The sequence below is a fragment of the Leptodactylus fuscus genome, chromosome 1 (assembly GCF_031893055.1).
Source record: "Leptodactylus fuscus isolate aLepFus1 chromosome 1, aLepFus1.hap2, whole genome shotgun sequence".
NCBI classification, from domain to species: Eukaryota; Metazoa; Chordata; class Amphibia; order Anura; family Leptodactylidae; genus Leptodactylus; species Leptodactylus fuscus.
The window spans coordinates 331,000,930-331,028,510 of NC_134265.1; the positions used below are offsets into that span (position 1 = coordinate 331,000,930).

The 27,581-nt window shown below is 43.9% G+C and overlaps 2 protein-coding genes across 2 annotated transcripts; one reads left to right on the top strand and one right to left on the bottom strand.

Annotated features, from left to right (window-relative positions):
• Positions 1-544: 544 nt before the first annotated feature.
• NOP14 (NOP14 nucleolar protein) lies at positions 545-19,713 on the top strand. Its single transcript, XM_075261052.1, has 18 exons — positions 545-791; positions 3,283-3,417; positions 4,465-4,606; positions 4,745-4,887; positions 5,574-5,708; positions 6,693-6,815; positions 7,052-7,177; positions 7,946-8,366; positions 8,819-8,952; positions 9,593-9,678; positions 11,156-11,291; positions 11,397-11,498; positions 11,593-11,746; positions 14,857-15,016; positions 15,857-16,004; positions 17,555-17,676; positions 17,797-17,952; positions 19,328-19,713. Exons 1-18 carry the CDS (start codon positions 597-599, stop codon positions 19,428-19,430), a joined length of 2,721 nt encoding a protein of 906 aa, XP_075117153.1. The 5' UTR covers positions 545-596; the 3' UTR covers positions 19,431-19,713.
• Positions 19,714-21,117: 1,404 nt separating this feature from the next.
• LOC142196123 (vimentin-like) lies at positions 21,118-25,640 on the bottom strand. Its single transcript, XM_075266350.1, has 3 exons — positions 25,196-25,640; positions 21,460-22,122; positions 21,118-21,137 (listed from the first exon to the last, which is right to left on the bottom strand). The coding sequence occupies exons 1-3, from the start codon at positions 25,638-25,640 to the stop codon at positions 21,118-21,120; spliced, it is 1,128 nt and encodes a 375-aa protein (XP_075122451.1).
• Between the last annotated feature and the right edge of the window lie 1,941 nt (positions 25,641-27,581).

The window sequence follows — 27,581 nt, forward strand, 5'->3', positions numbered from 1 at the left end:
GTATCTAAAGGAGCGGTGCACTACGCCGTGTGAATGCATGTATTGATCCATCACTCGGCAACTGCCGTAGTCCATAAAGAAAAGATTTTTCTGGCACTCAAATAGAAATTTTATGTGTTTCTTACAGGCGTCCAAAGTTAGACTTATAGACGTTTCGGTCCAAAGCCCTTCATCAGTATAACAGATGCAGAGAAGGTGAACGCATGGTGTATGAAGTCTCCATTTGGCACATTTTGTTCAGGAATAAACTTTGGACAAGACCTATCTATGTGTATCTGTGTGTATCTTTGTGTCTTGCAATACCCGGCTCTACATTACATATTTTTGAATATGCAACTTTATTAACATCCTCCAAAAATCAATAGAAAACTTGTATCTGCCGCATTTTAGCGTCACTATTACAGCAGTGAGTTGCAGTCATAACACAGACGCAGAAACACCGGCAGCAAAACATCCCTTGTGGATTGTCGATGAAACCGGAAGTGTACGTGACGTCACTAGTAGGCGACAGCGCTGGCTCTCGCTGACTTCCGGTGTGAGATCACACGTGTGAAAGGGATTTGTCGCTGTTTGGCTTCAGCTTGATCATCACCGGGATGGGGAAGAATAATAAGAAGAAGGGGAAGAAGCCGCCGGCAGGACCCGCAGGACGAGTCAGTAAGGCCCGCAGCGAGGTCCGGGATAACCCTTTTGAAGTGAAGATCAACAAGCAGAAATTCACTGTCCTGGGCAGGAAGACAAAGCACGATGTGGGGCTGCCCGGAGTGTCCAAGTCTAAGGCTCTCAAGAAGGTGAATGACTAGCGCCAGTTCTATGCAGGGCCTTGTACTCCTATAGAGATCTCAGCTTGTTGGACTACAAGTCTCAGCAGGGCTGATATCTATCAGTACAGCAGCCTCTCTTATGGCGTACTGTGTGCATGTGTCTGGAATGTGTTTGGGGTTTACTAATATATAGAAACAAAGGCCTGTAGATCCTTCTCTCCCTGACCAATAGAGGGCGTTGTGATGCTTGCCTCCTTGTAGGTGTATTCTGATTATCACCTATTCACTAGCTCGGTCACTGGGACCTCACTGATCACCAGGGCAGGGGGCTGCGGACCCATATTCTTCTCCCATCTGCTATGAATGAAGCAGCCATCAAACATAACATAAAGGTCCATAATTGCTTCCGACTCCTTTAAGCAAGAACCTTGGCCCCTTTTATGCTATCGGTTTCTTATGGTGCCAGTTAAATGTTATCAGATATTGCGGATTGCAGGGTTTGGCTGTAGCAGACCCATCAATGTGATGCCGCCACTGCAGTTACATGAGCGGAGGGGGGGGGGGGGGGTGTTGGTAAGAATCAGAGCAGTTATATTTTGCACACCTCCCCTGCTGGTTGCATTGAAATTTATGATCTAGGACAACCCTGTCCTTTAACATTGTAAGGGTTATATATACCATTGAGTGTATACCACTGCACAGTTAAGGCCCGTTTCACATCTGCGTTCGGGGAGTCTGCATGGGGATCCCCAAACGGAAACCTATACGCATTAAAAAGCCGTTACCATTAGGAAACCCATAGACACCATAGACTATAATGGGGTCTGTGTGATTTCTGTTTGGTTTCCACATGAAACATGCAGAAAGAAAAGTGCTCCTTGCATATAGGTTTCTGTTTGGGAGGTCCCCAAGTGCATTTCCCGAAAGGAAACCGAAACGCAGATGTGAAAAGGGCCTAATAGAGTGCTGAATTCAGCACTGTCAGGGTGGTTGGCTTTACAGTTCAGTGTCATCGCTGGGCAGTGAGGAGCACTCCCCTAATGGTACACATCTATAGGCTTGTACCATCAGAGGGCATTCCTCGCCAGCCAGCGATAACCCTGAGTTGTGAGGCCGGCTCTTTGACAGTGCGGTTATATTGGTGCTGAAACAGACCAAAAATCTCCAGATGCCAGAAAGCAGGGTGTATTAAAGGGGCTCTATCATTGGGAAAAGTTTTTTTAACTAAGCGCAAACATGCATAGGCTTTAGAAATGGTATTCCACACCTACCTATTGTATGTAAACTGCCTCAGTGGTTTCTGAATAAGTCCGTTATTATTCATATACCATTGACGCTAGGTTCACACTAGCATTCGGGTCTCCGTTCTCAGCTTTCCGTCTTCTGCATGCAGAAGACAGAAAGCTGTCAGACCAGGTCCGGCCGTGAGCAGCGGTGAGCGTTTTATGCTCTCCACCGCGAAACCGTTTTTTAAAAATCGGACACAGAGTACTGCATAGAAAACCGAAGAAAACGAACCACTGGATAAATGTACAAAACATCAAATTTTTTGAGAAAAGACACATACAAAAATAGTTAAAAGGTGACTAATATCACAAAACCATCAGATGACAGTAGGCACATAGAGTAGCTAAATGAGCAAAAATTGCTGAAGTAAATGTCACAGGGTCTAGAATGTACATTAATCTACAGCTAGTGTTTTAGCCTATAGGACAGTTCCCTCTAGTGGAGTATCAAACTCAATAATGCACATGTCTCCTAAACCAAAAAAAGTAATATACAACCAGCATAGATATCAGAAAAGGAAGACAAAATGCATACACCTAGACCAAGGAGTACAAAGTAGCAATGATCAGTAGTAGTAGATAGGGCAGTACTAAGCAGTCTTACCCATCGTATACAAGTGTATAAATGCCAAGTAAAGAAGTGCCCACACGTCCCCGATGCACGTTTCGGCGCTCACTGCCTTCTTCCGGGGGCTCTGTTGACACCATTGTAGCTATTGGGGGAGGTCATCACTGGTCCACACGTCTTGATAATCCCTACACCCATGGAGGATGCACTTCATTGATAACTGCGCAAAATTGTCATCATAAATCAGGCGTACCCTCTGAGCGTAGGCAGTGACATATGCTAGCTCATAGCTCCGCCAGCGCCATGTCCCCCCTTTTAGGAAAATGGAGAAGGCAGAATTGTGACCTTGTCATGCTTTGTACACATGTAATACATTTCCCTCAATGTCTTTTTGATAGCAAAATATAGCTGCAAGCAGTGCTAGTTGTTATATGAAACTGCACCTCATTAGAACCTTAAAGGGGTTTTCTGGATCTCTGCTTACTGTCATCCAGTCTATTACTTCTAAATAATAAAATTCTGACCACGGTCATGTGATATATAGTCCATGGTTAGTCATGTCATGTAATCAGACATCTGCCTGACCGTGGGGCTGTGCACCACATGACCGTCTGTCAGGTGCATGCTTACTATGTAACTTTTACATTGTTTTTCTTCATTATAGCGTAAAGATACTCTTCTCAGAGAGTACCAGCAAAGAGGAAAGTCCAGTGTGTTCAGTGACAAACGATTTGGAGAATATGATACCAAATTGACTCCTGAGGAGAAGATGATGAAGAGGTTTGCCTTGGAACGACAGGTACGGTGTTGGGGTCCAGGCATGGTAGTAATGTGAGTTACCATGTCTGCAGAGTATCTCTAGTTCTCATAAATGAATGGTTCATAGAACTATAGGATATAATATAGAAGGCTTTGCTTAAAATGTAAGATGGCTTTTTAGCACTGCTTTGTTTGGTAAGATAAGCCTCTGCAAATGTAAGAATGAGGCAATAAATCACTTGGGCCCCATGCATACAAAGAAGTGTACATCCGATATGGTGCCAAGTTTGCAGCAGAATGCACTCGGATGACACTGAGCCAGGATAGGACCTGCTCTATCTTCATCAAAGTGGAATGCATTATTGGACACCCCGCGGAGGAGCATCGGATAGCACACTCGTGTGTGCATGGAGCTTTACTAGCCAGCAGCAGCCTTCTCCATAGACTTCTGTGTGTGAGACTAGGTATGATAATGCTTTTGACTAATGTTAAAAGACTGAAAGGAAGGTGCCGGGAAGCAGCCTAGTAAGTGAAGCAAGAAACATTTTTCTTTAATAAGATGCATTACAAAGTTTCTTATTTTCACTTGTACTATTAATGTAGAAAAAGTTATTTTATAGTTGGAGGTCCAGCTAAGGCCTAGTTCACATCTGCGTTCAGTATTCCGTTCAGGAAGTGTGCTTGGGGACCCCCGAACGGGATACCGAACACATTGACGAGCAGTGAGCTTATGAAAGCACACAGGCCACATAGACTATAATGGGGTCCGTGTGTTTTTCGTGTGGAACATGCGGAGAGAAAAGTACTTAATGAACTACTTTCCTCTCCGCATGACTCGTGTGGAAAACACACGGACCCCATTATACACTATGGGATCCGTGTGCTTTCACTGCTCACCGCTTGTCAGTGCGCTCGGTATTCTGTTCGGGGGGTCCTCAAGCGGAATACTGAACGCAGATTTGAACCAGGCCTAGAGTCTAAAGGAGTAGCAAAGGGGAAAACTTTGGCTCTGTGGCATTTTATTATAAACTTAAAGGAGTATTCCAAAATTTTAGAAACAAATCTCCATTTGTCTGTCTTTCTCTAGAAACATGTTGATAAGAAAACGATGTACAATCTGAATGAGGAGGAAGAGCTCACTCATTATGGCCAATCACTGGCAACACTGGAAAAGATGACTGATGCTGTGGACAGTGATAGTGATACAGAGGAACGTGGGGCCTTGTCAGGTGAGATGTTGTGTTTGGGTATCCTGTGCCAAAAAGACAGAAGAGGAGCTTTACTACTTCTCACTGACCCTGGCTAGGATTGCAATTTCAGTATGTTAATAGACAATTGGTTTTATTCCACCTGATGTTGTTTTCCAGCTGAATTAACGGCGGCACATTTTGGGGGAGGTGGATTACTGAGAAAGAAAGCTCCTTCTGAACAAACAGAGGAAGAACCAGAAAAACCAAAATCACGGAAGGAGCTTATCGAGGAGCTGATTGCCAAATCTAAGATAGAGAAGGTATGTGAATGTCATAGTGTAACCCTGAAGAGCTTTGAATCACTTCTCTTGAAGATATCCCTGTCGGTATCCCTCTATTAGGGCATACGAATGTCATATAGGGGTCTCCATGTGCAGGACCCCCTTCTATCAGCCAGAACAATAAGAACGCTTCTTGTTCTAATGCGCTTGGGTCATCCGCGAATTGTTTGGACGACCATTCATTTCAATGATCACCATGTGATCGTAGTTTAATATTCTGTACTAATGCCAAAAATAGAGAAAATTTTAACCACCACTGTTTTTGAATCCTTATCCGTAAGATGTAAATCGCTCTTTTTATATTAATAGTATCTGGTAGATTTGTCTATCATGGGTCTCACTTCCATGGTGTGTAGCCTAGACAAAATTTACATATGGCAATATCTTTTGCAAATCCTTGTGGGAGATCACCTATTATTGCGGTAAAATCCTCCTATGGAGTTGTCTAAGGCTACGTTCACACTAGCGTTGTGTGACCGTTCGTGGACTCCTTCCCCCATTCCACTCAAAATATGTGGCGAGAAAAGTCCTGCAAGGGCGGAAACTGTATGGTCTCCATTATAGTCTATGGCGTCCAAAGGTAACCGCTTTTTAAGTGGATAGGGTTTCCATTTTTTGCATTATTATTATTTACTCTTCAACTTTTTTTCTGGTCTTGTTAAAAGCGAGAACGACAAAGTCAAAGAGAAAAGGCGCATGAGCTGACGGAAAAGCTTGACAGCGATTGGAAGGCGATACAAGGATTGATGGCTCACAAGGTTCCGAAATCTGAGAGGAAGGTAGAGCCTGAGAAGCCAAAGGTAAGACTTTAGCAAGGTGTTGGTCAGTTAATATACAGAAATGTGTTGGACTAATGAATATGATCTCAGAATCTTCTGGTTATCTTGTCTTAATAATAAGTTAGGGTCAGTCACTATAAATGTGAAATCTACCTCTTGGTAATATATCTGCATTAACCATGGGTTGGTGCGTTTGGTGCTGGTTGAAAAAAAAGTTCCCTTTAGCTAATAGATCCTGACTACAAAGAAGGTACAGTGTAGTCAGATACTGTCAGTAGTCAGCGCATTGGATAGCTGTTAACCAAATGTAACAACTATTGGGCAACAGCTATTCTTGCCAGCACAGGGTGCATGTGTTCTTAATACTGAGAGCGGGGTAAGCCTCCGACAGTCACCTCTAGTGACCGCTTATCTCCAGAAGAACAAAAGGATTAGGCATATTTGCTATAAGGAGAGTGGCAGCGGTTCCCCTGTATATATTATACGATCAGTCAGTAGGTTTAGCTGATAGGTATGTTACGTGTTACCCCATCAGACAGTCACTTGCTCCTGCACCTGTATCCTCCTGCAGTATCAGAGCACACCTAGCAGACCTTGTATTCTAAAGTGGCACGGTAGGTAGGAAGAAGTGGCTGACTAAGCGTGTCAACACTGTATAATTGCAGAGTGACTGTACCCCAACCTGATCTCCTCCCTGTGCCGCATGCTCTGACAAGATGGCGACCACACAGGGACAAAGAGTCACCAGCATAATGGAGATGTATAGATCTGTATAGGGACAAGTAGACACAACCGTCTGAGCGTTTAATGATCACTGTCAGCAGATTTGCTTATTTCTCTTATTTCAGACGTGTTGCAGTAATAAATACAAGTTGGTTGCAAACATGAACATAGCCTGTAAATCATCATTGCCTCTGTTTAGTTATAGCGCTGCTAGTATTGAAATACTCCACACCTTGTTACATGTGCACTCGATGCTTTATCACTTTTCTTTCTAACTTGTAGCCTGATGACTACGACATGACGGTCCGGCAACTTGTATTCGACATGAAAGCCAAGCCCTCTGATAAGATGAAATCCGAAGAGGAGATCGCTAAAGAGGAACAGGAGAGAATTCAGAGACTAGAGGTATTACAGCTGGCTTCCACTTGATTCTGTAGGAAGGAAGGTGGGGTGTCACAGGACTTATATATATATATATATATATATATATATATATATATATATATATATATATATATATATATATATATGTATATATGTATATACACACACACACACAATTAAAATTATTATTATTCAGAACTACCATCAATGTTTATGTATATCGTCAGGTGGTTTTCACTTTTTTCCTCTCGTTACAGGCTGACCGTCTCCGCCGCATGCGAGGAGAGGATGACAAAACGAAAAAGTCTAAACACATATCTGCAGATGACTTGATGGACGGGTTCATACTGGATAAGGATGATCGTCTGATGCTTTCCTACAAGGTATATTTCAGCTGTGGAGGGGACTGCTCACTGGACATAAGTCATACTCCAGTGCTCAGTCTTGGCCCCTTGCTGACAACATACGAATGGTCAGTATGCTTTCCTGGTTTTTCGCGGACAGCGTACTGACCCATTAATTTTTATGGGTCTGTACACATGACCGTAAATTTCACGGTCCCATGTGGGCCAACAGTCCATGCCGCAAAATAAGCAACAGGTCCTATCCCTGTCTGATTTTGCAACCCTTTGTCCGCGGCTCCTATTTGTTAAATGAAAGAAGCCGCAGAAGCATGGATGGCGCACGGATGAAAATCTTGTCTATGGTGAAAATGCGTTCTTGAATGGCAGACTGTTCTAACGCTAGGTTCACACCTGCGTTCACGGTCTCCGTTCTATGGTTTCCGTCTTCTGCATGCCAGAAGACGGAAACCACAGACCGGGTCCGGCCGTGCGCGGCGGTGAGCGTTTTAGGCTCTCCGCCGCGAAACCGGATTTTTTTTATCCGGACACAGAGTACTGCATGTCCAACTCTGTGTCTGGATTATAAAACCCGGTTTCGCGGCGGAGAGCCTAAAACGCTCACCGCTGCGAACGGCCGGACATCTCTCTCACCCATTCAAATGAATGGGTGAGAGAGACTCCTGCAGGTTTCCGTCTCCTGCCTCTGTTTTAGGCAGGAAACGGAAACCTCAAGTACGGACACCTGGACGCAGATGTGAACGAGCCCTTACTGATATTATTTACATCTATATTTTGTATCCTCAAAAGGATGGGAAGATGAATCTTCCCGAATCAGAAAACAAGAACCAGAAAGCTGGAGGAGACACTGACAATGCGGTGGACGATCAAAGCGATGATGATGATGAGGAGGAGGAGGATGACGAAGAAGGCGATTCTGAAGAAGGTGATGAGGATGCGGAAGAAGGTGACGAGGATACTGAAGAAAGTGACGAGGATACTGAAGAAAGTGACGAGGATACTGAAGAAAGTGATGAGGATACTGAAGGAGGTGATGAGGATACTGAAGCAAGTGATTTTGATATTAAAGCAAGTGATGAGGATAATGAAAAAAATGATGGGAAGGACAGGAGTGATTCCAGTGCTTTAGATGAATTAACTAAGAAAGACTTAAAGCTCAGAGAGAAGCGAGCCATGGAGTCAGGATCTCCGCTCCCAATCACATTCAATGGTGAGTTTCTGATACGATGTATATTAAGTTTCTCTTCTATACAACTTCTAATCAGATATAAAGTCTTTCCTATACTATAGTAATTGGTTAAATCTATTCTGTTTTGGATGGCCATTTTATTAGATCACAGCTTCCTTGTATGGGCATTAGGCCTCTCCTATATGCAGTCCTATCTCCAAGCGGCGGGTTATGGCGCAGGTTGATGTATTGATTTTGGCACATTGTACGCTTTGTCAGCTTTGACGAAGTACAGGAGAATGCCATCAAAGCTAACAAGTGTGCTGAATTCGGCGCACTGTCAGATTTCTAGCAGTGTACAATAACAGCGGTGCACGGTATAAACACATATAGAAATATAGATACATCTCTAATATTCCCTGAAGTATTTTGTCTGTTGCAAGGTCTAGATTATAAACTCCACTCTCTGCTTTTGTATCTTTGTTTCTACTTAGGTCATCAGTCGTCGTTTAAGGTTTTTAGGGCTCTTCTGGATGGGAAGACTCCAGATCAGCAGGTCAAACTGGTGGAGAGAATGATTAAGGAAAATCATCAGACTCTGACCCCGGAGAGCAAGGGGAAGCTAGAGGTGAGACACTGTAACCAATGTAACCCTGGTAATAGGTGCTGATACATTAACTCCTGTTCTAGCTTCCTGATATGCACTGCAAAGCTGGTCTTGGTCCTCTACTGCAATCCCCGGCCCTTGGTGGATCACATGCCGTACCCATCCACATCAGCTGTGGGTGCCCCATTCTAGCCATAGTTGTGGGTCGCAGAGTTGGGACCTAAATATATTCCATAAGAATGCGGCCACCAAGGCCAGTGTGAATGGGTTCCCCATCCTCTGTGAATAAATAGGCCTTACATTCTCAGAAGGGAAAAGTCGTATAAAAGTGTAGTCCCCGCGTATCTCCCTACAGTGTGATATCACCAGAAAATACAGCTTAATTTCTTCAGTTTGTAGTTTGAGGACCTAATAAGTAAACTGTATTGGATTTCTGGTTGACTACGTACATCGCAGTGCCAGACATTACAACATTACGGACATGGGCAACATTTGCCCCAACAAAGTATTACGTTCAGAATAAACAGCTCACCAGGAATCTGTTATCCTTCCATTTTTACTTGGGAGAGGCGCTTGAGGATAGTGATGTCACATAAGTTTCCCATCTGGTTGCCTTATAAGATTATTATTGATATAAAAGTGTCATTGTTTCTTTCCCCAGGACCTAATGAATTGCCTTGTGGCTTATATTGAGCTGAATGCAGAGAGTAATGTCGCAAATATGGAGATTGTTGACAAGATGATCAAGTGAGTAGACTGCTTTTCTATGTCTTTTCTGTGGGAAGGACTGACCATGCATATTAGATGATTGTTGGCTTCAGCAGGACCACCTGACTTACTGATGTGTATGGTGACCACCTGATTCTCCCCCATGGCAAATATCTGGGGAAGAAAAGGGTCAGACATTTTGAATTTCACTATGCCCGATTCTTTTGTCTCTGGGAAGACAAGCTACTGCCAGAGGTGTCAGAGGTTTATGTTGCTCAACCAATTTAGCTTATGCATGCTGGGCTTAGTCATGTGTATGAAGAGACCCAGACATTATACTATAGCTGACGGCTGAGTGGGCATGGATAGCCAGCCATTGTGCCGATTTGTATATTGCCAACAAGTGTGACAAAAAGCAAAATTGGTAGGGGGCCACACGGTGGCTCAGTGGTTAGCACTGCAGCCTTGCAGCGCTGGAGTCCTGGTGTTCAAATCCTGCCAAGGGCAAAAAACCATCTGCAAGGAGTTTGTATGTTCTCCCCGTGTTTGCATGGATTTCCATCCCATATTCCAAAGACATACTGATAGGGAAGAATGTACATTGTGAGTTCTATGTGGGGCTGACAATCTACATTAAAAAAAAAAAAAAATTGGGGTGTTGGATAAATATCAAGTATGTGAATTAATTCACGTTCATGGCTTGAGGAAGTAGGCCAGACTTTTAATGGGGTTTCCAGGGAGTCTATCATTACTTGCGTCAAATATAAGGGCTCCAATCCGGGGTCACGTTATGGGAACTAGCGTCTGGCACCCAAGGTTGCTTCACCTTCCCATGTTCCCTGCTAGTTCTCTGTATCATGGGGCTGCCTTTACTATTATATTCAGCCAAGCAACTAGTAGAGATAAGCGAATCTTACAAAGACTGGTTTTGGATCAAACATAAGCCTAAACTGGAAGTGCTGCTATTATAATCTGGGGTCTTTACAGACTCTGAGAATTAACAAGCAGATGTCCAGGGAACGGGAGGAAAAATATTTGGTTATAATCTCGTCCTTCACCTTGCATCAAAGCGTCATTATGTTGACGCTCCCTTAGGGGATTTCTGGGTGGAAGATGTTACCCAAGAGACTGGAAGAGAAACTAAGACACTAGTGCCATAAGGAAGCCTGGGAAAGGTGAAGGAAGGGCTGAAGAGTCCCCAGAGTATAATTATTTGTTGGTGGCAAAGTCAAAAATCCTCTGGTTTGGCTGAACCAGATTTTTTGGGAAAAATTTGTAACACATCCAACGAGATCTGAAGTAACTAGCAATGAACACACCAGTAGGGAAGAGGCAGGGTAACTCTGGACCGGATGCTAGTTCCGATTATGTGGTCCAGGGTCCGAACCAGCCCAGAATCTCTGGGTCCTTTGGCTAAAAAACCCTAGAGGAAGTAAGCGGTGATAGACTTAAAATTTTGCAGAAAAAAAGGTTAAATTACCTTTTAATATTTCTTGTTTCTTCTTTCATATTACAGACCTTTGTACAACCTTTGTCAGTCGTATCCAGAATTAGCAGCGGAGTCTTTCCGGGAAACGATAAAGGCAAATGTTACCAATTTGAATGAAGGTATTAAATCCACAGGCCAACTTATGTACCCACGATTTTATTTGGTATGTATACATTTTTTGGATCCGTCTGCATAACCCCTAGATATTTTCCTGTGATCAGCCAGCTTGTTTCAATGTCATGATTCCTTTATGATTTTCTGCTTTTAGCTCTTAAACTTAAAGCTTGTGGGAATTTTATTCCCTACGTCTGATTTTTGGCACCCGGTGGTAACTCCAGCCATGACTATGATGAGCCAGATACTGACAGAGGTAAGAGACAAGGCCTGTGATCAGGCTTTTCCCATTACATTTACAGGTCCAAGTCTTGGGCTCTGCAATGACCAGTGTTTTCTATCGGTTTCAGTGTACGGTGACCCACTTAACAGACGTCACTTCTGGACTCTTCGCTGCTTGCGCGTCTCTGGAGTATGTGTCCCTGTCTAAGAGGTTTATACCGGAACTAATAAACTTCCTTCTGGGAATTCTTCACCTGGCTACGCCGCCTGACGCTTCTGCTGGTAAGGATTATCTATTCCGTGCTTCGGATCTCTGCTTGCTGTCTGTAAATAAGAACACTCAGAGATGTCACCCTGTCCATAGACAGTCCAGCTCTCCGCTGAGAAGTGGATGCTGTTGGACCCAGTCTAGACACAACCTGAGACTTTGTACCAGACTACCAGGGAGATTTATGCAATTGCTGCAAAAGCGCTTTTCTTATATTAACTAAACTGATATGAAGGAGTTGTCAGAAACTTAGATATTGATGGGATGGATCCTTATCAGATCAGCATGCAGTGCTCCTCTTTCTCACGAGTCAGCTGATGGAAGGGGCAAGCGCTCCGGCCTTTTCACAGTGGCCCAGTTATGTACATTGTGTCATGGCGGTGCTCGATACTGCAGCCCAATCCCATTCACTTGAATGTAACCATGAGTATGATATTACAAGCTGAAGAAGAGGCCACAGCGGTCACTAAACTGCCATGGTCCCTTCAATCAGCTGGAGTGCCAGTTGTCACCCACCACCAATCTGATATGGAAGGCCTATCCTAAGGATATGTCATATTATTAACCACTTCACCACACATGACCTAATAATATGACACGTCAGGTATGGTTATGGCTAGGGGTGAGCGATTGTGTTTGGAAAAGATCGGATTCCGATCGACGATCGAGAAAATTTCACGATCGTGATCGGAATTCCGAACACAATCTTTTTAGGTGGGATCGAGATCGGTGATTATTTCCCACAATGCTTCGCTACTGGCCAAGCATTGTGGGGAAAAGCTAACCATGTTAGCCTTCACACTGAGTATACGCTCCGCTCATTCTGGGCGGAGTGTATACTCAGTGTGAAGGCTTTGCTGCGGTTCCATAGGAATGAATGGAAGCAGTCGGCACACAACCGTAACCCCCTACACATCGGCTGCGTCCATTCATTCTAATGGGAGACTAGCTAACATCTCTAGTAGCTACTTACCTGCAGAGATGGCTGGTCCGGTGCCAGGTGTTATCGTTCTTCTTCGCCACGCTGCCCCCGCCTTCCAGGTTAGTGTTAAAGAGCTAGGAAGAAGGCGGGGCTTGTGACTTAGGAGAGTGTGGGTCACTCTCCTAACCCGCCCACTCTATCCTAACCTGGGAGGCAGGGGCCAGTGAGGCGAAGAAGAACGAGAACACCGGGCACCAGACCAGCCATCTCTGCAGGTAAGTGGACACCAGGGGGACTAAGTAGCCAGAGGATTTAAAAAAAATAAAAATCACTACACAGCGTGGATTCTAACAATTAAAGTGTTCAATCGTTAGATTCCATGCTGTATAGTGAATAGGATTGTTTTTAAAATCCGATCTCCGATTTAGTAAAAAAAATCCCATTGACTTGCATTGGGATCGAGATCAGGTTCGAATGAAAAGTGATCGGAAATCGGATTTCAAAATCGATCCTGAAAAGTCAAGATCGGCTCAACCCTAGTTATGACTCGTCGGATATGGCAGTGGGTGTCAGGTCCCGATCTCCTACATAAGGTGTACCCCTGTGTGTCTGATTAGTGTTGGCGCAGAAAGGGGCTCCCTTCTTCATATTTGGTGGGAGTGCGTGGGTATCTGACCATTCTGGAATTCTGTTGCTGTGACAGGCAGGAACTTATTTGAGGCTTGTGTCCAGGCTCCATCTATTACACACGGCCATAGGTGTAGAGTAATGATAATGCAGTCATGGAATATGGTTGCTGCGGGCAGGGGTTAAAAACCCCTTTAACACGGTCATGTGCTATAGTCTCTGGTGAGTGAGTGGTTTTTATAGCTCGCAGATCCTAGATTTGTCCGCTTACCGTTCCCTACTGTGCAGCGAGTGGTCTTTGGCTCGGTAGATGATGTTATTTTCACCACTTTCAGTAGACCTTGGCCGTATAATGTGCGTTTCAGCCTCGTACTCTTAAACATTAGTAGACTCCCTGCATAGTACAATAAACATTTGTACTTCTTGGCCTCGCCTCGGGCTGAATGACGTGTGCGAACTAAACACATTTCATTCCAGCTGGAAGGCGCCTATGGAAGCGAGTTTTGGCGTTAAGACTTTTTGTACATAATTTCTTGGCGTTGCCAGTTATTACACTTGTGAAGTATGCAAAGTAGTCTTAGTCTACTGTTAGCCGTATTCTGCTGCTATGAGACATTATACTGTATGCGGCATGCATGTGTCTCCATATAAAACCACATGTAGGTATAGTACGTACCTATTAGGCCAAGTGTGCAGGTCCAGGGAGACTCTGAGGCTCTGTTCTAATAATTATATAGTAGATCCTATCCATGACATTGGAACGGAACCCAACTCTCCCCTCATCCACTGAAATTAGTGGATTGTGGAAGGTCTTGGTCATGTGCATTACAGGCCTTACAATCTGGGAATGCCATATAACAGGAACGTGTAATGCAACATGCAACCCCTGTCCCTATTTGGCATATAGACATCATAAAGGGGGTTCTCTGCTTGGTACCCGCCTCTATAAGCCCGAACTGAGCTGCTCTTCACAAGTGGCATCCATTTTTGTGGCCTCTATTTCAAGGACAGCCATTCATGCTGCAGGGGGTATGCCTGGCCGACCACAGAATCAGCTGGCCGATGACTGAGGCGCTGTTGTTTGGGTGCTGTGGGTTTCCACTGAAATTGGTGACTTTGACCAATTTCATGGGAATAGAGGCCTTGTCTCTGGACCTTTTACATATCTGTCAATCGCCATGATGTGCTCTAATATGTTCTACTGTAGAAATAATTACTTATGGTTGTATCTGGTTTGGCTGATGTCTCTAGTCCTGATTCTATAATTGGATGGTTGTTGACTTACACGGTAGCTACAGTACTGTGCAAAGGTTTTAGGCAGGTGTGGTAAAACTGCACAACTTCTGGAATGTTCTTGTGTCCCTGGACTTAAAGCCTCCGCCGCTGTCTTTAAGTCCTGGGTCAAGAAGACCTGAAGAGACTTATCTGCTCAGCCCTGAAACTAGTGTCTGTAGTGTCCAGCAAAGGCTTGCGGTCTTCCTATAGCGATGGCAGGCTCCCCCTCATAGCTTTGTGTTTTTTGTTTGTTTTTTATTATACCTCCATCCTGTCTCACCACCATTTTTACCTTGACAGATTATTATGTGGTTCCTTTATTTAAGCGCTGTGGCAAGTTCAAGAAGATACTATTCATCGATAATCCGGATGATGCCGCATCATGGGTGAAGACGAATCTGCCGCTGACCACCATGTATGTCATAAAAACCAAGAACAAAACGAAGCTCAATCATTTTAGGTGAGTATCACTGAATGGACACCTCCTGCAGTCTGTATTCAGTAAGGGGGGGGCCATGTACTAAGAAGCCCGTATAGTGAATACAGACTTCTAGGTGAGACCTGACATCTAAAGAGAAGATTCCAACTGTGCCAGAATCAGTGGAGCGGCAGCTATAAAGAGGTGGTGAAAGGAAGAGGATCCCATAGAAATGAATGGAAGCACCTGGCACGTACACTTTGCCGGCGGTCGGTCGGTGCTTCCATTCATTTCTACGGGAGCGCGCTGTTCAGAACAGCTGATCCGAACAGTGTTCGCTCATCTCTAATCTCTACAGTTTGTCTGATTTTAACCTCATATACACCTTCATAGATTGATTGATTGTAACTTGTCCTCTTCCTTTCACCACCTCTTTATAGCTGCCGCTCCACTGATTCTGGCACAGTTGGAATCTTCTCTTTAGACCCCACCATTCCTGAGCATTCAATGCTGTTAGTTTTGGTGCCTTATATACTAATTAGACTCTGTACTGTCAGGAGGGCGGTGTCAGACAGGAGCAGACAAGGGGTGTGACTCTGAGCTCTGACACTGGCTGCCTCTGATTGGAGCTCTGAATCACGCCCCCCGCTTGACTCTGCCCACCTGATACTACAGAGCTTATATAGCACATCAAGCACCAAAACTAACTGCACTTATTGCTCAGGAATGGTGGGGGCTAGAGAGAAAATTCCAATTGTGCTGGAATCTGTGAAACAGCGTTTATTAACATATACTAAGAACTGGCCTTGCTGGAGATAGTGAAAGGTCCTCTTTAAATTGGGGGATAATTTGGTAATATTTTGTACGTTGCTCCTTTTATAGGCTAACCTGCACAGCGGTGTGTTTGGACCTGGTAAAAAGATGTGTGGACATGTACAGCACCTTACCAGCTTTTCGGGAGATTTTCGGCTCAATAGAGAAGGTTATTCGCAATCATCTGCCCCGAGATACATACCCTGAGAAAATTCAGGTAAAAATTTATCCCTGGTTATGTAACAGAGTTGTGCTCAGTATGGTTAATTATAAGAAGTGAGGTGTATGGTAATCTAATAGTTAAAGGGGCATTGTAGTTTTATTTACTTATTTCCTAATTCGCTTATATAGCGCCATCATATTCCGCAGCGCTTTACAGACATAGTCAGTCACTGTCCCATATAGGACTCACAATGTACATTCCCTATCAGTATGTCTATGGAGTGTGGGAAGTAATAAGATGTATGGCCTGACTAAACAGTGAGGGGCTTCAGGATATCACGTTTATTAGCTGTCCTGATAACAGCAGAATTGGGAGTGCAGCTCTGGAGTACATAGGACGAGTGCGTATAATATGTGAAATAAATTCAGGATTAGAATGTGGATGGTTAACCCTTTCCCGCCGATGGCATTTTTTGATTTTCGTTTTTGACTCCCCTCCTTCTAAACCCCATAACTTTTTTATTTCTCCGCTCCCAGAGCCATATGAGGTCTTAATTTTTGCGGGACAAATTTCTTTTCATGATGCCACCATTAATTATTCTATATAATGTGCTGGGAAGCAGGAAAAAAATTCAGAATGGGGTGGATTTGAAGAAAAAATGCATTTCTGCAACTTTCTTACGGGCTTTGGTTTTACGGCGTTCACTGTGCAACCAAAATGACATGTCCCCTGTATTCTGTGTTTCGGTACAGTTCCAGGGATACCAAATTTATATGGTTTTATTTACATTTTGACCCCTTGAAAAAAAAAATCCAAAACTGTGTTAAAATTTTTTTTTCTAAAAATCGCCATATTCCGACGGCCGTAACTTTTTTATACGTGCGTGTACGGGGATGTATAGGGCGTCTTTTTTTGCGGGGCAGGGTGTACTTTTTAGTTCTACCATTTTCGGGAAATGCTATTGCTTTGATCACTTCAAATTTTTATCAGAATCAAAACAGTGAAAAAACGGCGGTTTGGCACTTACCGAACAGGAAAAATATTTTTATAGATTTGTAGAGCGGACGATTTCGGACGCGGGGATACCTAACATGTATATGTTTCACAGTTTTTAACTACTTTTATATGTGTTCTAGGGAAAGGGGGGTGATATGAACTTTTAATACTTGCATAGACCAGCCTGCAAAAGAGAGAATTTGCAGACAAGCCTGGGAGCCTTGTAAAGGCTCCCGGCTGTCATGGCAACGTGACGTCGGCCCTGAAGCATGCTCCAGGAGCCGGCGATCACCGGCAAAATGGCGGCGCCCATGCGCCTCCGGCGCCTTTGACCGTGGCGCTGGAGGGGTTAATGCCTCCGATCGGTCTGGGTACCGATCAGAGGCATTAGAGCCGGTTGTCTACTGCTTAAAGCAGTAGACACCCGGCGTCTACGGCGGTCGCCATAGTTACAGACCTGACTTGCGCCGTACTATTACAGCGCATGTCGGGAAGGGGTTAATAGTGTTCCTGCCGTATACTCGAGACACATGAGACTTTTTCGCTGCTGGTGTATTTTTTTAATTTTTTTTAATGCCATTTTTTTTAACCATTACCTTCTGTTTCAGGATTTGTGTAAGAACATACTAGAAGATATTGAAAAGCACAGCAAGAAGCCGTATAGCCCTCTTTCCTTTGAGAAACAGATGCCTGTGCCAATGAAAATGTTCACCCCCAAAGTCATGCCTGTGTGAGTATTCCCAGCGTATGTGGTGTCATGTGACCCGGAATGTAAAACAGCCGACCTTCGGTGTTGGTGCCAATTCAGACCTGTAATTTTAGTAAATTATTCTGTCGTTTTCTCATACAGACTGGAGTTCGGCAAGAAGCAAGGATGTAACAAAGTGGAGCGAGAGCGCAAGAGACTGATCCACAAACACAAGCGGGAATTCAAGGGCGCTGTCCGAGAAATCCGAAGGGACAACCAGTTCTTGGCCAGAGAGAAACTTTCAGAGACTATGAGAAAGTTAGTGATGCTGTCTATTTCATTATTATATTATACGTGGCCATCTCCAGGGGCATTGCACAGCGGATTGTGGAATAATGCTGGCTCTGCTGTAATCTGTAATAGAAGTGGGACCTCCTTTGTGCCTCCTGGCAGTTAGAACATGTACCGAATACTAATACATGATCCAGGAAAATGTCAGTATTTTTACATATGCACGATTTGGGTAAAGGTTGACTTCCATATGTCCGTTTCCTATTAGAGTATAAAGGAGGTTTGCCATTAAAGGGGTTGTCCAGGATATACAGTTTTGTGCAGGGACAGCGAGGAAGATGTAAAAAAAATAATCATCAATCTTATATCGTATGTCACTTATATCTTGGACAATCTTTTTAAGTAAAAAAATATGCAAATCTATTCTCCAGGATGTAATTAGGAGAACAGTGCCTCTGTATGCCGCCCTCTAGGGACAGCCCCCTTAACATCATACATGACTCAGTTAATAAGTCTATTATCATGATACGGGTTTATTGCCAAATTAGTATTTCTATTCCAAAAGGAACAGATTCCCAGCTATGGACAGCGCTGTTTCGGTCTTTTGGGCCTCCTCAGCATAGCGTAGGGATACTGATTTGGCACAATGAGAGACTATAGACCAGGGTCAGGGGATAATCGTACACATGTCAGTAGGCTTATTAACTGAGTCATGCATGATGTTAAGGGGGCTGTCCCTAGAGGGCGGCGTACAGAGTGCACTTTTCTCCTAATTGCATCCTAGAGAATAGATTTGCATATTTTTTACCCAGAATCCCTAGCGGAGCAGGAATGACTTGTGAGTCTCTGTACTGCCTATGTAGGCAGACACTCTCCCTAATGTGTACGATTATCCCCTGACCCTAATCTTTTTAAGGACACTTATCCCCTGTCCTGTAGATAGGACATACGTGTCTGATTGATGGAGTCCTGACCAAAGGGTCCTCCAGCAGTCAGGAGAATCTGGGACCAAAAGTCCCCATGAAGCCTCTTTGTCAGTGGAGTGAACACTAGTGCAGTTGTGTAAATGACGTTCTATTCACTTCTATGGGGTAGCTGGGACTGCAACCTTCGACAGCACCCACAGCCCCATAGTAGTGAATGGAATAGCGGCCACGCAATCGCATTAGGGCTACTTGGGCTGTAATCTCCAGCAGTTCCCGCAGCCCCAAAGCAGTGAATGGAATGGTCACGCAACTGCACTGGCACTCCATTCACAAGGGGTGGTCTTTTGGTCGGACCCCCAGCAATCAGACACTTGCCCCCTGTCTTGTGGATAGGGAGATAAATGTCCTTAAAGGCACAACCCCCTTTAATGTATAAAATTCTACTATTTATAAATCCCCTTATTGTGTTTCTCCAGGGACTCAGAGAGGAAGAGGAAGGTAAAAGAACTGTTCAACAGCTTGTCAACGCAGGAGGGTGAATGGAAAGCAATGAAGAGGAGAAAAATGAAGGGGAAGTAACATGGACTCCACATGCTTCTTATAGACTCATCCACTGTCTCTTATGTGGACAGACTTGGTCTTCAATTCCTTTTTTGGAAACAATCCGTACAATGTTTTTCCTTTTTTTTCCCCCCTATATTATCTGAAACTGGGACATTGGAAACGGAGATGCCAAGATGTGATATAAGGCTGCATTTACTCCGTAGGCCAAGAGTATGCTGTATGTTGGTCGAGAAACCTTGAATTTAACGAATTTGTATTTTTAAGTGTGCAGTGGAACAAATGGTATTTTCATGTTAATTGTGGATTATATTGTAATTACAAACAAGATTGTATCCAGAATATTGTATTTTATAACATTTTTTTCCAATATAAGTTGCAGAATGGCTGCTTTTTTTTTTGTTCCAGATTTTGCTGCAGTTTTTTGAGCCAAAGCCAGTAGTGGATTGAACAGAAGGTAGAAGTATAAGAACGCACAATATATTTCCTATTCCTATTGTAGCCATTCTTGGCTTTGGCTCAAAAAACCACAGCAAAATCTGCAACAAAAAAAGCTGCGTTTCCACATCATTGAGCCTTAGGGAACATGCACACGGTGCAGACTAGTGCTACATGTGTGCCTTAGAGTACATACGCACAGCGAATTTGTAGAAGCTGAAAAATTCTGGGATTCACGAGCAGAATTTTTCTGCTTTGCCAAATCGGCTGCAGAATTGGCCACAGAATTTGTAGCTTCTTGTCAAACTCTGCATCAGTGATATATCAGATATATCGCTGCCTCCTATTCTTTTAATGGAAGTTTTCAGGAATTCCCCTGAAGGTTGTGCTTATTTTCTCACTAGCTACAAAAAAATCAGAAGGAAAAAAATCTACATCTGCCTCTCAATGGAATCCATCCAAATTCCTCTGAACAACCATAATACAGTGGCTAAATGGGATTTTTGTTATCTTGATGGAGCTTTTTTCTATGTGAAAATTGACATACGGTTTTAAAATTCAGAGCGTCACCATTCTTTGTGCAAATTTTAATTGCAAATTTGAGATATTTCAATAAGCGGGACAGAATTGGCGACAAAATCCCCAACAAATCCCACATGCAGATTTGGTGAGGATTGTGGTGCGGAAAATCTCGTAACCTGATGGTCCCCATTATGTCAGTGGGATCTGTTATAGTTGTTGTAGCTCTGCTAGGTCTTTTTTTATGTATATTGTGAGCCCCATCTAGGGATCACTATGTACATTTATTTTTCCCTATCAGTATGTCTTTGTAGAATGGGAGGAAATCCACGCAAACACGGGGAGAACATACAAACTCCTTGCAGATGTTGTTCCTGGCGAGATTCAAACCCAGGACACCAGCACTGCAAGGCTACAGTGCTACCCACTGAGCCACCGTGTTGCCCCTAAGGTCTTGTTTTTCTGTAGACTGAAAATGATTCCCTTACGTCTCATCTTTGCACTCTATATGGTTTATTCATAGACAAATACATAATATAGAGAGGATATAAATCTATTATCATCACTTTAACATAATCTGTAATTTCCCTATAACACTGAATAAACATGCATCGTGCTAAAATCTGCTAATAGAGGCTGAAAGCGGTGAGGGGTTACAGGGGTTAATAGTGATCCAGAGTGGCCCGTTTCATGTGACTTGGTCTACAGCTGGTGGTCTTCTTGCTCCTGACTTCTGTGGTCTTCCATCTTAAGATTTGTCACCTCGTGCTTAAAGGAGAAAATAAATAAATGTTATTTAGCATCACGCAGTCAGAAGATACCTGGAGACCCCACCACAGATCCCTCCCCCTAGGTTTTTGGTTATATTCTACGTGACTTGATGTAACTATTCACAATGGGTAAAGGTCAGTTGAACCCACCAATGGTGACCATATGGAGGTGCAAGGCTCTCCTCCAAATGAAGATGGCCAGGGCTGGAGTTGTGCAAAATCTGACTTGTTGGGCTTCAAATACCTAGTCCTCTGCGGGTTAGTCTACTCTGTACTGTATTACATTCTGCAGTGATCTGTGAAGCTGGCTTATCTTTTACCTTCACATTCTTTAAGTCCGAGCCTTTCCTCTTCTCCTTCCAGCAGTGTCCTGTAGACGGCAATCTCCGCATCTAGCTTGAGCTTGATGTTCAGCAGGTCTTGGTAATCCTGTAAATATCGTGCCAAATCTGCTTTTGTTGTTAGGAGCCGATCTTCTAGTTGGGCAATGATGTCCTGAAGTGCAATAACTTCTTCCAAGTGTTTTTCCTGCATATCCTCCAACATTTTCTCCAAGGCTTCATTTCGGGCCCTCAAGGCATCTATCTGACTCTGCAGGTCGGACACCTGGGAGCTATATCTAGTGATATCTTCCCTGATGTGCTTGATCTTCTCCTCGTTCTTGGCCACTTGTCCTTTCACTGTATTGAGCTTGGTCTTGTACCACTTCTCAGCCTCTTGAATGTTCTTGGTGGCTGCTTGTTCAATCTGAAGACGCAGGGCTCTTAATGCTGCCAGTAGATCAGGTCGGGAACTTTCGATCTCCACGTTCACCTTCGACTCTTCTATTTGCTTCAGTAGGTCAGCCACTTCTTCATCATGGATCTTTTTGAGGAACTCAATCTCGTCCACCAGTTGTTCCACTCTTCTTTCCAATTCTAACTTCTGCACAGTGGCATCGTCCACATCTTGCCGAAACTCTCGAAGTGTCCTTTCTGCCTCCTCTGTCAACGCAAATGGAAAAAATGCAAAAAAAAAAAAAAAAAGTTTAGGAAATTAAGGTAAAATAAATGGATGAAGAAGGCAGGGAAGTAATTTTATTAGTAGTAGTGTCTAGGCCAAAGCTTGTTGACCTGATTCTGTAGGATCATTTCAATAGTCAAAGCATTTCCCTATATATCACCCCAATACAAACACTTGTACCCACAAAATGTACCCAAGAAGCACTTCGGGGTATGCTACAAGTCCTGTGTTACAGCTGCTTCTACCATGAAGGTTTACAATTGATAAAGTAAGGTTGAGACCAGAAGGTATGGTTGGCCACGTACCACCAAGCCATGACCACATACAGCAGGGGTCCTCAAACTACGGCCCGCGGGCCACATGCGGCCCGCCAAGGACATTTGACCGGATCACCACATGTGGCCTGCGCACCGTTGTCTGGATCGCTCACTAATGGGGCATCCAGGATTCCCTTGTTAGTGTGCGGATCGCTGCTTTCAGTTGTATATGCAAATGCACATAAAACTGAAAGCTGTCAGTGTAGGCCACGGTCACGCAGCCTACACTGATGGCAGAGAGTGATCTCTGCCCCGATGCAGGCGCGATGACTTTAGTCATCACCCCTGCAGTCTGAAGGAGGAGGACGCGCGGCGACTCTTCATGGGTAAGTATGATAGCGTGAGTGTGTTTGTAAGGCCGGGGGGGGGGGGGTACATATGTACTGGGGAGCATATAATACAATGGGGGGGGGCGTACTGAGGAGCATATAATACAATGGGGTGGGGGAATACTGAGGAGCATATTATACAGTGGGGGTGTACTGAAGAGCAGATTATACTGTGTGTGTGGGGGCATACTGAGGGGTATATAATACTGTGTGTGGGGGAGCGTATTGAGCAGCATATAATTCTGTGTGTGTGGGGCCTGCTGTGGAGCGTTTTATACTGTGGGAGGCGCTACTGTGGAGCATATAATCTTAAATTTTTTTAAACTATATTTCGGCCCTCCAGTGGTTTGAGGGATAGTGAACTGGCCCCCTGTTTGAAAAGTTTGAGGACCCCCTGATATACAGTCTATCTTCATCTGGTCTCACCCTCGGAATAAGAAAACACGTCCAGGTTTTTGGATGCAATTCTTAAAGCCAAGGGTAAAGGAGGACAACCTGTAAAGCACAGACTGTGCGCTATTTTTTCGATTTTTCTCATGGTTTTCACCATAAATGTGTATCCTAAGCCTACATTTACATGACCTTAGTGATGGAACAGTATATTACTGGGAGCCCAGGACCCCTAAAGACTATAATTCTAAGAGTCTGTGTTATAATGTGCGTGCATAATGTTCAGGACGGTAAATACGGCCAACGCACGGTGCGTTTCATGAATGAAAGTTGGTCGTGTGACTGCAACATCACTACCCAGTCAAGTAATGGACCATTATAGCTCTGCTGCATCTGAAGATGAAGCCTTGTGTGAATTCAGTTTGTGAAATCTCATTGACCTGAACCATTGACACCGATTTCCAAAGATGAAGTCTGATGTGAGTTATATTTCTAGAATAATTCACCCCTTCCCAGATAATTTATTCACATTCAATATATTCATCAGGATTATTCCTAACGCCATTCCAGCCCATGGATGTCATCTGTGACTGAAGCAATATCCGACTACATAGGAGGCAGCCTGCAAATGTCTGCGTGTTTTATCCATCTGGTCCTCATTGAATACAGCTTGCTGTGACACTTGTATAGAATTGTATTGACACTTGTGATACCAATAGCAACCAACCATTCCTCCCATCCACCACATGCAGTATTCATTATCTCCTCAATGTACTGCCATGTTCTCCAGCATTCGGTAATGAAGGATAGATATAACTGCTATGTAACATACAGTACCATGCAAGTGCTGTAAGGTAAGAAATAGAAGGGTTAATAGCTGCTTTTTTTTCCAATTAATAAAATGAAGTGAATGAACAAAGAGAAATGTAAATCCCCTCAATATTTGGTGTGACCTTTGCCCTTGGTACTTGTAGACAGTTTTGGCAGAGCTCGGCAGGGAGGTTGTTCCCGCCATCTTTGAGAACTAAGCCCAGATCTTCTGTGGATGTAGGCTTGCTCCAATCCGTCTGTCTCTTCATGTCATCCCAGACAGACTGGATGATGTTGAGATCAGGGCTATATCTGTGGGGGCCATATCACCACTCCAAAGGGTAAAGGTCACACCAAATATTGATGGGATTTACATTTCTCCTTTGTTAATTGATAGAAATAAACAATTAACCTTTCTATTTCTGAAATAATTCTTACTTTGCAGCATTTTTCCTCACCTGACAAACTTTTGATCAGTATTGTATGCATGCATTCTTTGATACAGCTCCCGTAGACTGGTATACGCCCATACTATACTTCCGATAAATACACCGAGCCAATAAAATGTGTCATGTTCCAACACAAGCAGCAATTGAAAGGAAACATCTGTATTATGTATGCTGCCATGGATTGGCCATAGATTGGATTGGCCACTGTTCCCTAATCCAGTGACCGGGACTGGTGGTTGGCTTGTGTCCTATTCAATACCTTCCTTTGATACCTCTTCTTATTGTGTATTGTGTGGTGGCCAAGTAATACAATTACCCCGCCCCCATATAAATTTGTATTTGACGGAATTCTGAAGCTGAATTTTTTCTGCTTTACCAAATCTGCCTTGGAATTTGCTGAATTTACAAATTCCTCTAGTTCATTCCAATAGGAGCTTTCAGACAGAATCTGCCTGAAGATCGAGCATGACACATAGGGCCCGTGCACACGATGTAACGCGGTGCTCATTCTGACACGTAAACTCGTGTCAGAGTCAGCGCTGCACAACAGAATCCCATTGACTTCAAAGGGTTCCGTCTTACGCGCGCTACACATTGAAATCAATAGGGGGCTTTTTAATCCATTGATTTCAATGTGTTACGCACATTAAATGGAATCCATTGAAGTCAATGGGATTCTGTTTTGAAGCGCTGACTCTGATACGAGTTTACGTGTCAGAATGAGCGTCCAAAAACCCCTATACACTATGAGGTCCTCACCTTTTAAGGCCAGCTCTTCATCACATTTAGCATTCCAGATTTCAATTTCTTCCTCCAGGTTCCCCCGCTCGATGTCGGCCGCACCTTTTTCTTTGTTCAACTTCTCAATTAATTCCTTAAGCTCTTTGAACTGTTTCTCGTACTCATCAGATATGCCAGGTCCCCTTTCCTTCAGACGTCTGGTCAACTCCTCCACCTCATCGCGTAAAGCCTTGTTCTTCTGCTCCAATGATCTCACCTTGTCTATGTAGCCTGCAAAGCGATTGTTCAGCTCCTGGAGCTCTTCTTTCTCATTGGGCCGGTGGATGTAGACCTTCGTGGTGGCCTCTTCCACTGTCCCTTGGAGACCATCCCTGGCCGTGCAGTTGGACGCAGCAGCAGAACTACGAGTCCTACTGGATTCATTGACAGTCAGAGTCTTCTGGGAAAAAGAAGAGCTCTTCATTTTACGTCTTGTCTGTAACCTTAACTGTGGAAAGTAGAATGACCACATCCTAGGTGGAACTTATATATAGAGGACTGGAATGTGACATATAGACTGGAACTGAACATGTATAATGTATGGGCTCAATTAACAGGAAGGCGTATGTGCTGGCAGGGAACGAGCCGGCATTAATTACATTCTTCAAGTTTTACATGGAAGTGCAAAATATCTAATGTGATACAGCATGATGGCGGTGATGTCACGTACATTCACCTACCAATAACCCTGGTGTTTCCCAACACCAACGTTCAACAGTAAAAGCCTAAAAATAGGGGAATCTGAGCTTCTCGTATTCACTGGATTCCCCCCAACACTTTTTTCATCGGACAGAATCTATAGGAGAAACTTTATCCACCCATGTCTTATCATTAGTAAATGTCTCATGAGTTATATTAAAATTAGAGATGAGCGAACACTGTTCGGATCAGCCGATCCGAACAGCACGCTCCCATAGAAATGAATGGAAGCACCTGTGACGCCAGCCAGCTGGCCGCCGGCAAAGTCAGCGTCACAGGTCAAACGTCACATCTCTAATTAAAATCTTTTGAGAGTTAAAGGGGTAATCCGGAGCCCAGGCAAAATAGATATTGCTGACCTATCCACAAGATAGATTATTAGTACCTGGACCCCACACCAATCAGTTTTTTCTGCCGGAAGCAGCTCTTGAATAGGAACTGTATATCTTATATATGGCTTCTGGCGGTCAAAACCGTTGATCAGTACAGGGCCTGAGTGTTGGACCCCAACTGATTTGACACTGATGACCTATCCCGTGCATAATAGATCATCAAGGTCCATTTTCCCTGAATCTTAAATAACTCCTATAAATATACAATTAAAGGGTAAGCTGTCTGAGGGGGAGTTCACACGGAGTAACGTGCCGCGTGACCTGGCACGTATACGGCGTGTGAGACTTTGCGGGCCGTATACGCTCCCATTGATTTCAATGGGAGTTAGTCTCGTATACGCCGCGTTATTTTGTGGCCGCAAAATAATGCGGCGTATACGATCCAGGCTACGTATAGCAGATATAGCAGAGCTGTGCACTCAACACTGCTACATCTGAGATCAGACCACAATGGAGACTGCTGTGGACCGATCTTAGACTCCGCCTCCCCCGGCAGAACCAGCGTTGATTGGCCAAATGCTGTTCTCTGTGTGGCATTCGGCCAATCAACGCTGGTCAATGCATTCCTATCGGAAAAAGTCAGCTCGCGCATATCACAAGCTGACAGGGATCCCGACCAGATAGAGCCCCAAAGAGCTGGGTGAGTGACATTCCCCCCTAAATAAAGGTAATCCCTAGCTAACCCTGCCTGTACATCTATACCTGTCTCACAGTCACATAGTTCACAGTCTCATATGACCCGGATATTAAATCCACTATTCATATAAATTGGAGGTCACCTGATTTAGCCAGCCAATTTGTTTTTCCGATTTTTTTTCAATGCCTCCATTGTCGTAGTTCCTGTCTCACCTCCCCTGCACAGTTATTGGTGCAAAAAAAGCGCCAGGGAAGGAGGGAGGGGAATCGAATTTTTAGTGAGTAACTGGAATCAAACATCTCGAATAGCCTGATAACCGATCGAACATGTACTCGGTCGAACGCTGTTCGCTCATCTCTATGTATGATACCTACAAGTGGTGGCATGCGGGGTGCACCTTGTCATACATGATGCGTTACCCTTCACTGGTTTTGGGATTATAAAGACCGCGCGAGTAATGCCAGTCTTCAGAAATCTGCCCCATACTTTCCGTTATTCTCTGATCTAACCTTATGGGTGTCATTCGGTTTCAAGTTATCGGCCATTTAGGATTTGGGAGCAAGAATAAAAAAAAGTCATATCATATTAACATGTCACCTATGAATGGCTGACGGGAGGATTGAACAAATTGTGCTGA